The 16,807-nt window shown below is 37.3% G+C and overlaps 1 protein-coding gene across 1 annotated transcript in view; it reads right to left on the reverse strand.

Moving 5' to 3' along the window:
• The window catches only part of LOC115217671, a 337,402-nt gene that overhangs the window by 7,837 nt on the left and 312,758 nt on the right, over positions 1-16,807 (reverse strand). Inside the window, exons 62-63 of the mRNA XM_036507562.1 lie at positions 12,748-12,906; positions 7,001-7,165 (exon numbers count right to left, since the gene is read on the reverse strand). Of these exons, the coding sequence (XP_036363455.1) occupies positions 7,001-7,165; positions 12,748-12,906 (324 nt within the window). The remainder of the gene's footprint in view (positions 1-7,000; positions 7,166-12,747; positions 12,907-16,807) is intronic.

The raw sequence follows: 16,807 nt of genomic DNA on the forward strand, positions 1-16,807 counted from the left end.
ACGAGGAAATATGTCCCAAAATACAAGACAAAACAGCATGAAAAGAATCATTCACTAGGCTCACATGTACTGACACATGCAGATTTATTTACATATAGGGAATATGTTTGTGTGTGTGTGTGTGTATACATACAGGTATGATGCATGCATACATACGTACATACATACACATACAAATACATATATACAAATATGCATACACAAATGCATATGTGTGAGTGTGAATGTATATGTATGTGTGTGTGTGTATATATATATATATATACCCATACTTAAATACATCATCATCGTTTAACATTTGTCTTCCATGCTGGCATGGGTTGGATGGTTTGATAGGAGCTGGTCAGGCAGAAGACTGCACCAGGCTTCTGTGTCTGTTTTGGCCTGGTTTTTATGGGTGGACGCCCTTAACACCAACCATCCAACAGAGTGGACTGAATACACATATACATAAACTTTCTACTCAAACAGATGCACATATATTATGTACTAGATATTTTTAAATAAGTAGAATGTGTTAGATTAAGAATTTTCTTTATTAGGTGACTAATTTTACAATTATTTCTGCTCCCTAAAAAACTCATATAAAAAGTATATATATATTATTAATATTTAACAAAAGCAACAGAGTGACTGAAAGGCTGAGAGTTTCATGCATGCACACACATTTCTGCTCTGTAAATAGTACCTATAAACACACACACATATGCACGCATGCACACACACACACCACACACACACACACACACACACACACACACACACACAAAATCAATGGTATGATTTTCATGTTTTATTGCAATTTTTACAATTTTACAATATTGAAATAAACTAGTACTTTCATGCAGCACACAATCATCAGGTTTATGTAGTGACAGTTATGTCCTAAAATTGGTTCATATTAAGATATTTTCCCTCTTTTCTTAACATGAAACCAATGGTAGCCTTAATTCACAAATAAAGAAATTTTATCTCCCAATGCAGTGTTGAGCACTCATTTTCATCGTTTGACATTTACATGTGTGTGTGTGTGTGTGTGTATGTTTGTGCGTGTGTGTGTGTATATATATATATATATATATATATATGTTAGGTCACTTTCGAGTGCTACTAGTAACATGTAACCCAGTACAACCTGTTGCATGGTCGGGTCATCGGCGACTAAACCAGCAACCCCACCAAGCTTGCTTGGTGAGGAGGGTGTTTATTGGACACCCTGCAGGATGAAAAACAAAACCTGTCAAAGGGCGGAGGAACTCTTGAGAGTCAATGGCCATCCAATAAATGTCTTAAGGCTGTATCATGCACGGGGACATAGAAATACTCGGACTGAATACCCGATTGCGCGGTTAAACCATTATGAGTGAAGAACTCCTAGCCTTTGTTAGGGCATCCTTCTAGGAGAAGGCAACTCAGGTAACTGGGATAACTCCGACATAAAACCTGTGGCTCAGTGGTTACCGATGATGTTGACTTGTTCTTTTTTTCGGATTATGGCTGCTGTTGCTTAGTGAGTGGAATTGACTCAGTGCACAGCCTTTCCTCACTATAAAAAAAATTTCTTGCATAGGCATTGCATGATAACAACATTGATTAAGCTTCGTGCAATGGCCATACTTGATAACGAGGGGGCAGCCACCATATATATATATATATATACATGCATATACAAATGCATCTCACTCTCCCCTTCTACATATATATATATATGTGTGTGTGTGTGAATGTGTGTGCGTTTGTGAGAATGTTTTTGTATATGTATGTATATATTTACCAGTTTATGGTCACAAATCAGTAAATGTAGAGTTGATTGATGTCTGTCGACAAAGTTATACATAATACTTCAAGGAATCTTGAAGTTGTACACTATGTCTAACTGAAGTGTTCCAGATAGTAAAACAGTCAGCAATATTAACTAAATATAACTAAATATGTGAAATGCTATTGAGTTGTCAGAAAATTCCTTTTGGACAATTTCTGTATGTCTGTGTATCTATGGACTTATTGATTCCAATTTAAAGGAAACATGCAGATAAGTTAGTTACCCAGGAAGGTCGATCAAAGTTTTCACCTATGCTTTTCTTTATAGCTGTTCAACCAACAACAATGACATGCCATATCTGTTGGCCTAGCTGGAGCATTGTGGACATAAGGCTTCATTCATCATCAGATATTGTAAGCTCGATTGTGTTTGTACTTCATTTGTAATACTCTGCGTAGTACCTCATCAACTATTGTTAAATGAACTCACACACACACACACACGTACATACAATAAAGAAGAAAATACCTACAAACAAAGTTGACATTGCGATCAATGGGTCAAAAGAATGTTGGTGGAACTTAAAAATTAAAACAGCTACCAAAACATAACCGACCACATATCGTGTGGGACCACGATAGAAAGATATGTTCTGTTGTGGAAATTAGTGACCCTCTGGAGACGAATGTGGTTAGAAAAATACAAAGAAAGCATGTATGTATGTATGTATGTATGTATGTATGTATGTATGTATGTATGTATGTATGTATGTATGTATGTGTGTAGGGGATCTCTTCAATATATACAAAGAAGAGTAGAACACACTTATATGACTTACGTAATTTTCTTAAATGAAGGGAAAATGAACAAAGAGAACTAATTCAGAGTAGCCATCAGCTCCTATTCTTAACCAGTGGGCCATTGCTCCTACACACACACACATTTATTTATATATGTGGAGGAGCAATGGTCCAGTGGTTAGGGCAGCAGACTCACGGTCGGAGGATCGCAGTTTCGATTTCCAGACCGGGCGTTGTGTGGGTTTATTGAGCGAAAACACCTAAAGCTCCACGAAGCTTCGGCAGAGGATTGTAGCGACCCCTGTTGTAGGATCTTTTCCTTTTGAACGGCAGTTTTCAACACAATTTCTAGTTAACTAAACACTTTAAAACTTCGTATACTGGTAGAATGTGTCAAAATAAAACATTTTTTTCTCTTGGCTTTCTTGAGAAAATTGTAATTTGTAAGTTTAATGTAGTTTAATTTTTCAAATTTTAACCAATGAATCGCCTCTATTGAGCTAAAATCATTTGCTCCGTCTAAAACTGAGACAACATCCTGTCACTGTTATGTTTACGTAAACAGCCATTTATACAGAATATACGGAAAGCGTGTGTATAAAATTATAGAATTATTTTAATTGTTACGCGTGTGTCTAAAGTTATTCGTTTTGTTTTTGTTTTGAGTTTTTGCTTTCGTTTTAGCCTTTCACTTTTTTTCTTAATTGTTAAATTAAAATTATTTTCCATTGCTTTCGTTTTAGCCTTTCGTTTTTTTTCTTAATTGTTATCCTTAAATTAATTTAACAATTAAGAAAAGAAACCCCAAAAAAACGAAAGGCTAAAATTTAGGGTTAGGGTGAGGGTGAGGGTTAGTGGCAGGATGTTGTCTCAGTTTTAGACGCAGCAAATGATTTTAGCTCAATAGAGGCAATCGATTAGTTAAAATTCGAAAAATTAAACTACGTTAAACTTACAAATTACAATTTTCTCAAGAAAGCCAAGAGAGAAAAATGTTTTATTTCGACACATTCTACCAGTATACGAAGTTTAAAAGTGTTTGGATCTTTTCAATTCTGAAGCCAGTTTTTTCAAATTTTTCCTACTGAACCAAACAATTTGAAACTTCGTATACTGGTAGAATGTGTCAAAAGTAAACTTAATTGTAAACCAGAATGAAAACGGAATTGTAACTTCTAAGTTTAACGTTGTTTAATAATTAGAATTTTAACCAATGATATTCCGTCATTCGGCTTTATTTTATTTACTCCGTCTCGACCACCAATTTGGTGACGTATTAAACATCTTAAATGTAAACAAGCCGCATGTCTCCGTGAAATCTCCTTCTAATTATTTAACGTACTCATGTTTCCAGGATCCTATAGTCAGCCACCTTCTAATAACAATATTTAAAACTAGTTAATAAGCCACATGTATTAAACTGAAAATGTTTCCATTCTGTTAGTACTTGCTTTCGTTTGCTATTAAGAAGTGACATCTCAGTGACGAGGCTTCTAACAAGATTTCGTTTCTAAGCTAATGCGTTTCATTTCACTTATTGTATTTATTTGTGCAAAAGGCAAGAAATTTAATATTAAAAAAGCAAAGAGCTGGCAGAAACGTTAGCACGCCGGGCGAAATGCGTAGCCGTATTTCGTCTGCCGTTACGTTCTGTGTTTGTTTACAGTTTTCCGAACGTTAGTACATCACAAAAGCGCTTTCTACGTCACACTAATAGAATGCAGTCAAGTTTTACACATGAAAACAAACAATCTGATTGGTTAAAATTCGCAGTTTTAATCTACGATTAAAGTCATAAAATAGATTTTTCTCAAATAAACTAGTTCCAACCTGTGTCTTGTTTTGCTAGACTCTATCAGCATACGAAGTTTCAGAATATTTAGTTAAGTAGAAAGATCTGTGGTCCTGGCTTCAGAATTGAAAAGATCCAAGTGTTTAGTTAACTAGAAATTGTGTTGAAAACTGCCGTTCAAAAGGAAAAGATCCTTGTTGTACTCTTTCGTCCCAACTTTCTCTCATTCTTTCTTCCTGTTTCTTGAGTAACGCTGCGATGGATTGGCGTCCCGTCCAGCTGGGACATACGCCATAGAAACCGGGAAACCGGGCCCATGAGCCTGTCTAGGCTTGAAAAGGGCGCATAAAATAAAATATATGACGTCGTAAGAATATATAAATGTTTGAGAGAAGTGAAATAATTCTGTTTTTGAATAATGGCCCTCGGTGCATATCACATAAAGCTATAATACCACGTAAATTGAGTTTAAATACACACACATAGTGGAAAATCTCATTCTATATGTTAAGTGATGTGTTTGTGGTTTAATTTGAAAACCATAGTTTTATAGTACCATCATTGACAAATCAAGAGTTTTCTTTGCCCAAAGAACAAATAACAACAAAACAACAAAAATCCCGCGTAAAGCGGTGTTTTCATTAGTAACAATAATAGTATTCATTTAAACCACGCCTGGGTTTAGTTATATAAAATCAATTATGATTAAAGTACCGCCTCTCGTGAACGTATTCTGATCAACCATAGACTCACAATTTGGCACCCCCTAAGAAAACAAAGCATTATAAAAACTAACAAGCAAACATTAACACACTTTTCTGATGACATCATATACTCATTTGTTAAGCCAAATCAACAAGGCAAAATACACGCCTTTCTTCTGATCAGAGATTATATAATTAGTTCTGCTGTCACCTCCCGAAAGATATATGAGAGAGCTATAGCGCTGCTGTTACCACTCGTAAGAGTTCTGGATCCGGATTTACCGTCTTTCCAAAGTTCATCCCTGCGTCCCTCAAAACAGTCACTAGGGACGGGCTGGAAAGGTGGTGTCAGCATTAACAGCGAGCTATTAACAAATTTTATCAATTCAGTTTGCAGACAACATCGTTCTTATCGCAGAGACCTTAGATCAGTTGCAGACCAAACTTACTGAGTACATACACAGAGAGAAAAAAATCCCAAAACTAAAAACAAATCCCCAAGAATATTATGAACAAACTCTCTAGTTGCACACACACACACACACACACACACACACACACACACACACACACACACACACACACACACAAGCAATTCAATACCAATGTATTAACAAAGATGTTTAGTGGGTTTTTTTCTTTTCTAGGTTATTTCGCATAATTTCAACGAATGTGGCATAGAAATCACGCGTAAATGGTCTCTTTCCACAGAAAAGGAAAGATTTAACTGCTATTTCTTGCACGCCCTGCTACCACGTAATAGATATTGCGGGTTCTTCATTGAAAATAGCTGTTACGTGGTAGAAGGGCGCGCTAGAAATAGCAGCCAAATCTTTGGAGGTGAGATACGTTGAATGTACCCGAAAAACTTTTGTAGTGACATTCCCTTGAGGCGATCTTTCATTTTGACTCTCAGAACTGTCGCTTTGATCTGTCATCCGGATCGGCTGGTTTTGTTCGTTAATTTCCGTAATTTTTATTTATTTATTTACTGTTGTTTTAAAGTGAAATAGAGGAGAAAGTGAAAGATGTACGAACGTGTATATGAAATAGACGCGCGCACGTGTGCGTGCGTTTGTGTTTGTGTGTGTGAGAGAGAGAGAGTGTCACTTACACATACATGAGAACACACACGTTCACTCACTCTCTCTCTCTCCCACACACACATGCACACGTACATGCAAAACAGATGTACACATATGTATTGATGTATGTACGTATACATGACAACACACCCCTTCACTCACTCTCTCCCCTCTCTCTCTCTCTTTCTCTCTCCCATTCACACACACACGTCCATTTCATATACACATGCATATGTGTATAAATGTGTGTGTATATGCCACAGATAGCGGACGTGTGTTTGTGTTGATTTACTGCCATGACATTTCTTATATGTGTGTGTATTCTATATGTGTGTATGTAAGTTGACGTCACAGGAGCCATGTTCTTTTTTCGTGAAGAAATAACACACAAAAAATTGTGTTTAATCGTTTTCATTAATAAATAGACGTCCAGATATTTTAAAAATTTGTACTGCACTGCCGAAGGTAAGTATGAAAATAAATATGCAAAAAAAATTATGTCTGAGATATTTCGGTTACACACAAACATCTCTCCAGTTTTATTATTATTAATATATATATATATATATATATATATATAATATAATATATATATATATATATATATATATATATATATATATATATATATATATATAATATAATATAATATATATATATATATATATATATATATATATATATATATATATATATATATATATATATATTTATATATATACATTTATATATAGTCAAATCAAATAAAAGCGAACATTAAAAATAACAATAACAAACAACATGAAGACGTGCAGATGGAATGTGTATAAAAGTAATTAACTAAATTATAATGATTTGAGAGAAAGATATGTTCTTACTTAATTTCTTTCGGGGTTTTTCTTTACAATTTCCACTGGTACAATATACACTGCCACTGGTCAAACAGAAACATGTCTTGCAGCCTTCTTTGGACAAGAATCTAGCGCCTGCATAATAGACTTTCATTTCGTAGACGCACTTTACCAAATTGCGCTTTTTGGCTCCTGAGGAAAACAAAAATCGTTTCATATTTACTGTACGAAGCCGGATTTCTGGGAAGAGAATTATAGGACGCTAAAATCAAAACGATTGTGTAATAGAAAGGAAGGAAAACTTATTTCTGGACTCTTTGTCACTCTTGATAGAAATCTGAGGTGATTTCTAATTACTGTCCCAGATAATTCTACCGCGAACGAAATTTAATGTTGACGGAATTGTTCCCATTACATCGTTAGGCAACAATTTTCATCGCATCAAAATTGGAACGAAGATTATCAATAACCAACAAGAGTCAGTCTTTCAAGCCGAATGCGGCTTAAAGTTTTATTCATAGCAGACATCTGATCGATAAAACTCCGAGTAATGACCATATACGAGGGACGTTCAATAAGTAATGCCTCTGACCCACTTGCAGTTGTTGGATCTAGCTGAAATTTTGCATGTGCAATCATTTATATCTCTATAGAGTAAGTGGCAAATTACAGCTCTGAGTTAATTGTGGTTTCTGATTTACAGGTGTTTGAACCGAGTCAAGTGTGAAATGGAGCCTGTTGAGTGTCGAGCAGTGATCCGGTTTTTGTATTTGAAAGGACGCACACCACGGGAGACTTTTGATGAAATGAAAGTAACTTATGGTGATGATGCCCCATCATATGTCCTTGTAAAACGCTGGCATCGTGAATTCAAACATGGTCGGAACTCTGTGGAAACAGCTCCCAGATCTGGTCGCCCCTTCTGCCATTGATGAGGCATCTGTCCGTCAAGTTGAGGCTGCCATTTTGGAAGATCGACGCATAATTATTCGCCAAATAGCCCATGAGGTCAAGATTAGTACCGGGTCTGTGGAAATTATCATTCATGACCCATTTGCATATGCAAAAGGTGTCTGCCAGATGGATTCCCAGGTTGCTCACGCCTTTCCAGAAGCAAGAACGCGTCGAGTGCTCGAGGGTGAATTTGGAGATGTGCCAAGAAGATGAGTCAAAATTTTTCAAAAGACTGATTACACAGGATGAAACCTGGGTCCATCACAATGATCCAGAGACCAAAGCCCAGTCAATGCAGTGGAAGCACCGTGACTCACCCCCTCCAAAGAAGGCAAGGGTGCAACCCTCCGCTGGCAAGGTCATGCTCACAGTCTTCTGGGACCAGGACGGAGTAGTGATGACAGATTTCCTGGCAAAGGGTACCACAATTGCAGGAGCCTATTATGCTTCACTTTTGAGGAAATTAAGAGAAGTTATCAAAATCAAGAGGCGGAGCAAGATCAGCAAAGACATCCTCCTCCTGCAGGACAACGCTCCGGTCCACAACTCGCTTGTCGCCAGATCAGAAGCACAGGCGTATGGCTATGAACTCCTCCCCCATCCCCCTACTTTCCTGACCTTGCACCCTCTGATTTTCACCTCTTCCCAGTCATGAAGTTGTTTTTGAAAGGAAAGCGTTTCCCAGATGATGCAGCCTTGATTTCTGAAGTCACGTCATGGTTGGAGGACCAAGCTGGGGTCTTCTACAAAAACGGTCTCCAGAGCTACATCAAACAATGGAAGAAATGCGTAACTCTGGAAAACAAAATAACTGTGCCAAGTTTCGTTGCTCTACTGCTATGGGAAGTGGGTCAGGGGCATTACTTATTGAACGCCCCTCGTGTATATATATATATATATATATATATATATATATATATATATATATATTATATATATATATATATATATATATATATATATATATACGAGGGGCGTTCAATAAGTAATTATATATATATTCATGCGAGGTTGGCTGAAAGTTTCATAAACTGACCATGATACTCTCATGGAATGTAACCAAATGACGCTTATTTTACAACATAGTCTCCTTTATGGTCCACACATTTCTTGTATCAGTGTTTCAGTGCTTGGCTTGGATCCCATTAGTGAATAAGCTTTCATCCTGTTGCTCAAAAAGTCATCAACACTGCAAAACAGGTTCTAAACCCAGTATTTTTTCATGTTGGGGAACAGATGGTAGTAGATAATACCGTAATGACATTTTCGGACGACCGCTTATAATGTGGGTGATATCTTCAGTGTGAACAACACAAAGTTTGCATCGGTTGTCACGTTTTACTGCTTTTCCTGCATCTCTATCCCTTTTGTGCATGTTTCCTCTTCCTAGATTGAAAACGCATACCCTTCAAAGTGGGAGTTGGTAATCCGGTTGTTGGTCCATGATAAACTGCTTTGATGATCGATGTTACTATCATCACGGAGCTTTCTACTAACATATACATGCATAATCTTCTGCTGATATACTCTCATCCCTTCATCTGATGAAACATTGCGGTAGAGCCGAGCGACTTCTTTGGGCATGAATTCTAGGTTATCTTACAAAGAGTGTAGCTCAAGGAGCTGCCTTCCAAGTCTTATGATGTTATCAGCCTCATGTATGCAAACTTGGTCAAGGGACGCACTTCGACACTTGGTTGTTAAAAGATGTTGCCGAAGGGATATGATGCGACATTGAAAAGCATTTTGGATCGATGTTAAGCCTCTGCCACCTTGTTTTTGTTTAAGGCAGTGGCGGTGTATGTCACTGTTTATGTGAAAATTATGGCTTGGATCTCATCAAGCGTCCAATCAAGCAGCCCAAATGTTGGTATGGGTATTGGCACTGCAAACACACTGTGGGCCACTGTTTTATTGAATGCAGAGATTTCTGTGTTCCAAATTTTCTTTATTCGGCTGTAATATTCTTTAGTGACTCGTATTTTGTTACAGGTGCCATCGTAAGATAATATTTTCATCCACCCCTAGATACCTGTAACATTCCTCGTCAGATACAGGGGAAACAGTGAAATCATTGATGGAGATGTTACTGGTCTGGTTTATAGTTTCCCCCCTTTTCACAACCATATAACAACATTTATCCTGATAAAACTCCAACCCTACATCCTTTGAGAATGTTGTAACTAGGTGAAGGTTCTTTTTCATCCCATGTATATTCTTTGCATAAAGTTTTAAGTCATCCACAAAGAAACAGTGGTGTTTTGGTATTTCTGTTTCCTTAACATGAATGACAAGGGGTTTACAGAAAGTATAAACAACATCACAAAGAGACTGTCTCTTTGTATGTATGTATGTATGTATGTATGTATGTATGTATGTATGTATGTATGTATGTATGTATGTATGTATGTATGTATGTATAGTTCATAGATGAGAATCAGATATTCTCCGTATAGAATACACTTAGTAGTGCTCAAGAGGTTTAAATGTGAGCAGGTAGAAGAGTTAGTGTAAGGATAAGCAAGTTAGGCAGGTCGATATACAAAGAATATCAAATATTGGGTCACCCCATAAATAATGCGGTTCTTTTCAATTGCATGAAATAAAAGTCGGAGGGAAAAGGGATAAACCACCTGCATCAACTTGCTATAAAAACAGGTAGTAATTTTACTTTGTACTTATTCTTAGTGCAAGTTTTGAAGAGTGTAGTTCGATTTTAACAGTTATTTTTCAAAGCTATAACGGAAGTGGTAAAGGAGCATATCCAGAAAATTTTGCTTTATGAGTTCAATAAAGGCAAAAACTCGTCGGAAAGTGCGAGGAATATTAATGCAGTATATAGGGATCGGACAATAAGCGTAAGCCAGTGTCAACTGTGGTTCTAGAAATTTCGAGCCGGAAACTACAGCTTAGAAGACGAGCCTCGTTCTGGAAGATTTGTAGAACTCGACGAGGACGTCCTGCAAACCCTGGTGTAACAAAATTCTATCGTAACTGTTGAGGAACTAGCAGAGAAACTTGGATTTAGTCATTCCATCATTCATCGACATCTGCATGCCATCGGAAAAGTCAGCAAATTGGGTCAATGGGTTCCTCACAAACTTTTCGAGTCTAATCGCGTGCAGAGAATGAATGTTTGCTTTTCTTTGCTGTTACATCACACGAGTGAACATTTTTTGGGACCAAATAGTGACTGGTGATAAGAAATGGGTTCTCTATAAAAATGTCAAGCGCCGAAGATAGTGAGTAGGGAAAGGAGAAACACTGACGACCCAGGCTAAAGAAGGTCTTCACCCACGTAATGTGTTGTTATCTGTTTGGTGGGATATGAGAGGGTTAGCCCACTTTGAGCTTTTAAGCCCTAACCAAACAATAACAAAGGGGATATACTGCGAGCAGTTTGAGCCGCTTAAGTCAGCGCTAGAAGAAAAACTACCATCTTTGGTTTCAAGACAAACGATATTCTTCCATCAGGATAATGCTCGGCCACATACAGCGAGGATGACATTCCAAAGGCTGGAGCAGTTTTAATGGGAAACGATGCCCCACCCATCATATTCGCCGGACATTGTCCCATCTGATTATCATTTATTCCGCAGTCTTCAAAATCATTTGGATGGAAAGAATAAGAATTGTGCAGGCGAGGTCAGAACAGTACAGGAGGAGTATTTTTTATCACGGACAAGTGAATTTTGGAAGAGGGGCCTTGCAAGTCCACCAGATAGATAGTACAGCATTGTAGAAAATGAAGGCGAGTATATTTTAGATTAAAAAAAAAGCTTAGTTTTGAAAAATAAAAGAAGTATAAAAAACCCCGCATTATTTATGGGATGACCCAATACATTAAATACAAAAAAAGTATATATGTTAATAAACAAAAAGGTCCGACTTCCACAGAATAGAAATGATATTAAGAATTAAAGGGGTTGAGGAAGAGTATTAAAAATCCAGCAGCTGTTTCTGGGGATAAAAGAAAAATACCTTCAGAAGACCGGAGAGCTTAGTAAAAGCATACAAGAGAAGCTTTTCCCCACCTCCCCCTCAGCCAAAAAGAAGGCGGGTTCAACAGGCATCCCTGAACATTCTTTCTCAGACCTAAATGACTAGACAGGTACTAGTTGGATTTCTCTGATGTGCCTGTGTGGATATGGAACAACCACAGCGTGTCGTCCCGATCGTATCTATATAGAGTATTTGTTTGGCCAGCGGATAGGGAGAGTGTAGGATGTCCATATTTCAAATTGGTGAGCTACACAGACCACGAATTTGCGACCTGCTCAGTCGGTTTCAATAGAGCCCGTAGACAGATACTCGGTTATTGGAAGTTGAACGCATCCTTACTGGCACGCAAAGACCAGATTGGTAAACTGGTTAAGCGGCAAGTGATAGGGGAAATCGCCAACGAACGGTGGTGGGGAATTCTGAAGAAGCGATTAGAGCAGCATCGATAGCATTTAGTAAAAAGCTAGCAACAGAAAGAAATAGAGTAGAAAAACGTAAATAAAACAACACCAGTTGCCACGCGGTGGTGGGAGACAAACATAACATTAAAAGACACACACATATACACACACGCACGCACGAATATACACGACGGGATTCTTTCAAAATCCATTTAGAAAGTTTTGGTTGATCTGGAGTTATAGTAAAAACACGTTACAGTAAAAACAAGGTGTCACGCAGTGAGACTGAAATCAGAACCATGTGGTTGAGGAGTAAATCTCTTAACACGCAGTCACATTTGCGCACGCACGCATACGCACGCATACGCACGCACACACACAGAAAGATGAAAGCAAAACCTTAAAACTAATAATTACCTTTTTTGCTTTTCCAACCACAAATTTTGGTACAACGAACTTTTCCACTCTTTTGACAGCGACAGGAACTGCATCCATCAATAGTTATGAAGATAGAATCAACACTATAACATGCATTTTCAGACTTGCACATTACAGTTACTGATGCTTTCGACTTTCCTGAAAATAGAAAAAAAAAAATTATTTAGTTCGTTCTCAATCGTAGATGAAGTGATGGCGATTACTAAAATGTCTCAAATTAGGTTCATATACAAACCTTTGATTTCGAGGAAGGTTTTAATTTGTCTAACGCAATATATTCCTTCAAGTAATATAGTATACTAGACTACCTTTGACCCGTTGGGTCACCTGGAAAGTCCTGAGTTTCCCAGCAACGGAGATTTGTTTCGTGTTTTTTTTCTTTCCCAGGTTATTTCGCATGCTTTCAACGTATGTAACATCGAAATCACGCGTAAACAGCTCCTTTCCACCGAAGAGGAAAGATTTGACTGCTATTTCTTGCACGCCCTGATACCACATAACAGGTATTGCTGGACCTTTTTCGCAAATAGTGGTAGCAGGGCGTGCTAGAAATAGCAGCCAAATCTTTGAAGCTGAGATACGTTGAATGTACTCGAAAAACTTTTTGTAATGGTGTTCCCTTGGGGCGATCTTTCGCTTTGACTCTCAGAACTGTCATCCGTTTCAGCTGGTTTTGTTCGTTAATTTCCGTAAAAATCATTTATTTATTTACTTATGTTTTCAAGTGAAATACAGCGTCTATATGAAACAGATGTATGTGTGTGTGTGTATGAGAGAGAGAGAGAGAGAGAGAGAGAGAGAGAGAGAGAGAGAGAGAGAGAGTGCTACTTACATATACATGAGAACACACACGTTCACTCTCTCTTACACATACATGCGCATGTACATACAAAAATGTACGCATATGTATTGATGCATGTACGTATACATAACAACACACTTCTTCACTCTCTTTTTCTCTCTCTCTTCCTCTCTCTCACTCTTTCACACACACACGTCCATTTCATATACACGTACATGCATCTTTCACTTTCTCCTCTCTTTCACTTTAAAACAAAAATAAATAAAATTTTTTTACGAAAATTAACGAACTCCGGACGACAAGCGATAATTAAAGAAAAACATTAAAATACTGTCTGTTCAAAGAAAGCTAAAATATAAATACTGTACAAACAACTTACATTTTTGAAATCACATTCAGTTAAAAATATTTCTAAATGATAAAAGTATTGTGTACATGAAAAAGTCAATGTTTTTTTCTTTAGTGAGCGCGAACCCTGTGTGTGTGTGTATATATATCACAGATAGCGGACGTGTGTTTGTGTTGATTGACATGCCATGACATTCATTATATGTGTGTGTATTTTTCTGTATATGTGTATGTGTGTTGACGCCACGGAAGCGATATTTTTGTTTTCTTCAAGAAATAACAAAAATTGTGTTTAATCGTTTTTCTTAATAAATAGAGTCCCATATATCACAAATATATTGTACTGCACTGCCGAAGGTAAGTTTGAAAATAAATATGCAAAAAAGAATTAAGATAAAATACACTATTTCTGAGATATTTCGGGTACACACAAACATCTCTAGAGCTTTAGTATTATTAATATATATCCATGTAAGTTTCAAACGTCTTTATAAATTAGAGAATCATTAAGACCCCTCCCCCGCCAAGTCACCTTGAAATTTAATACTCAGTATCAAATTTTTTCTCAAAATTTACAATTTAAAAACAGAAAACTGAGATATCAACTTGCATATCTCGTGTCATATTGAGAGGAGCTCAGTCTCTTGAATCGTAGCTTATTTAATAACGACGTACTACAATTATGCTAGAGGAATTCATACAGTATTAGCAATAACGTTTTCTCGTGTTCTTCTAGTTTATATTTTTGTATTGGTCAAGTTAGAAGCGAGTATTCTTTTATTCTTTTACTCTTTTACCTGTTCAGTCATTTGACTGTGGCTATCTTGGAGCACCGCCTTGAAGGGTTTTAGTCGAAGAAATCGACCCCAGGGCTTATTTTTTTTAAAGCCTAATACTTATTCTATCGCTATTTTTCGAACCACTAAGTTACGGGTACATAAACACACCAATACCGGTTGGTAGACAAACATAGACACAACGACACACACACACGCACGCACACCCCCAACGAGCTTCTTTCAGTTTCCGTTTGCCAAATCCACTCACAAGGCTTTGGTCGTCCCGAGGCAATAATAGAAGATACTTGCCCCAAAAGCCATGCAGTGCGACTAAACCCAGAACCATGTGGTTAGGAAGCACGCATGGCTGTGTAGTAAGAATTACCACTCAGCCATGCCTGCGTCATGTTTAATGTAAAAACCAACAGTGATAGGGCAATAAGAGAAGATTAGAGGCTATGATTTCACATAACCGGAAGTGACATCACCAGTGATGTCACATCAATGGGTAGAACTTCACATCATTGTTGGGTTATTCCTTTATTCTTTTATTCTTTTATACGTTTCAGTCATTTGACTGTGGTCATGCTGGAGCATCGCCTTAAAGAGTTTTAATCGAAGAAATCGACTCCAAGACTTATTCTTTGTAAGCCTAGTACTTATTTATCGGATCCCTTTTGACGAACCGCTAAGTTATAGGGACATAAACACACCAACATCGGTGGTCAAGCGATGGTGGGGGAACAAACACAGACACAAAGATACATACTCATATAAATACACACTTACACACACATGCGTGCGCACACACACACACACATACACACACACACACACACACGACGGGTTTCTTTCAGTTTCCGTCTACCAAATCCACCCACAAGGCTTTGGTCGGGTCGAGACTATAGCGTAGTGGAACTGAACCCGAAACCATGTGGTTAGGAAGCAAGCTTTTTAACACACAGCTACGCGACGTGGTTTATATTAACTTTTTCACTGTTTCTCGACTGTCTACACAGAGAGAGTACGTACATTTCGTGAATAAAATATGGCCCAGGTTTCTGAGGTGCTCTAATCTATAACAGATTTCTACGCTTTACTTTCTTTATATACTTTCATTCTATTTTCTAATGTAGTTTTATTATTTTTGCTCTTGACAGAATAATCCAGTGTTCGCGAGGTTCCCGGGTAACCGTCCTTTGTAAAATATAAGCAGTATATTTCACATTAATTTGTCTGTTGTTACCCAAGATTCCATATCATACTCAATCAAAATCTCAACTCTTTTGAAATGTTGCCTTTATAATGTCTCATATGCGTCGCCTTTTTAATTTGGTACCCTAACAAACTGTCTAGAAAAAGAAGATAGAAGAAAAGCTAGACCGAATCAACTCGTTAAAAACCAAGGAAAATGATTGATTTAATGAATAATCAATATAAACGTGGAGCTGAAAATAAGCTGAAAGTTAAGAAAAACATGTGAAGAATAATGTAATCAATATTGACAGTTAGCGTCACATAAACTATCAAGTCTTGGGATAATGATATTCCTATTCTTGAAAGCAACCGATGCTGCTGAGTAAATCAAAAGAAAATAGAATGAAAGTATATAAAGAAAGTAAAGCGAAGAAATCTGTTATAGATTAGAACACCTCAGATATTTTTCAACAGTCAACAACCTGGGCCATATTTTATTTAACAGCTTCACTTGACTATTCATTATGGTTTTAATTACGAAGAGGGTCAGTATCCATTGCGGTTGAATATGTAGGGATAACATCATCAAGAGGGAATTCCATTTAGCTGATACTCTGGGAAGGAAGGACTGATAAACGTGGTTGTAAAATTGTGAGGAACGACACAGTATAGGGGTGAGAAGGGAGACAAGCTTGCAGGTTGTGTGTAAGTAGTGAGTTTAAAGGTAGAAAGGTCACTGTAATAGCAAAATAAGCGGAAAAGAGAGAAGACAGCATGTTTGAGGTCGAGATATTGTAGTTTGTTGATGAATGTAGTCAATCAGTATGACGCTCTTCTTTAGGATGTGGCCTATAATGTTGATTTGAACTGCAGCATTCACGATATTGGAATAGTATTCCAGTGTGGATTTTAC

The sequence above is a fragment of the Octopus sinensis genome, linkage group LG11 (assembly GCF_006345805.1).
Source record: "Octopus sinensis linkage group LG11, ASM634580v1, whole genome shotgun sequence".
Classification (NCBI taxonomy): Eukaryota; Metazoa; Mollusca; class Cephalopoda; order Octopoda; family Octopodidae; genus Octopus; species Octopus sinensis.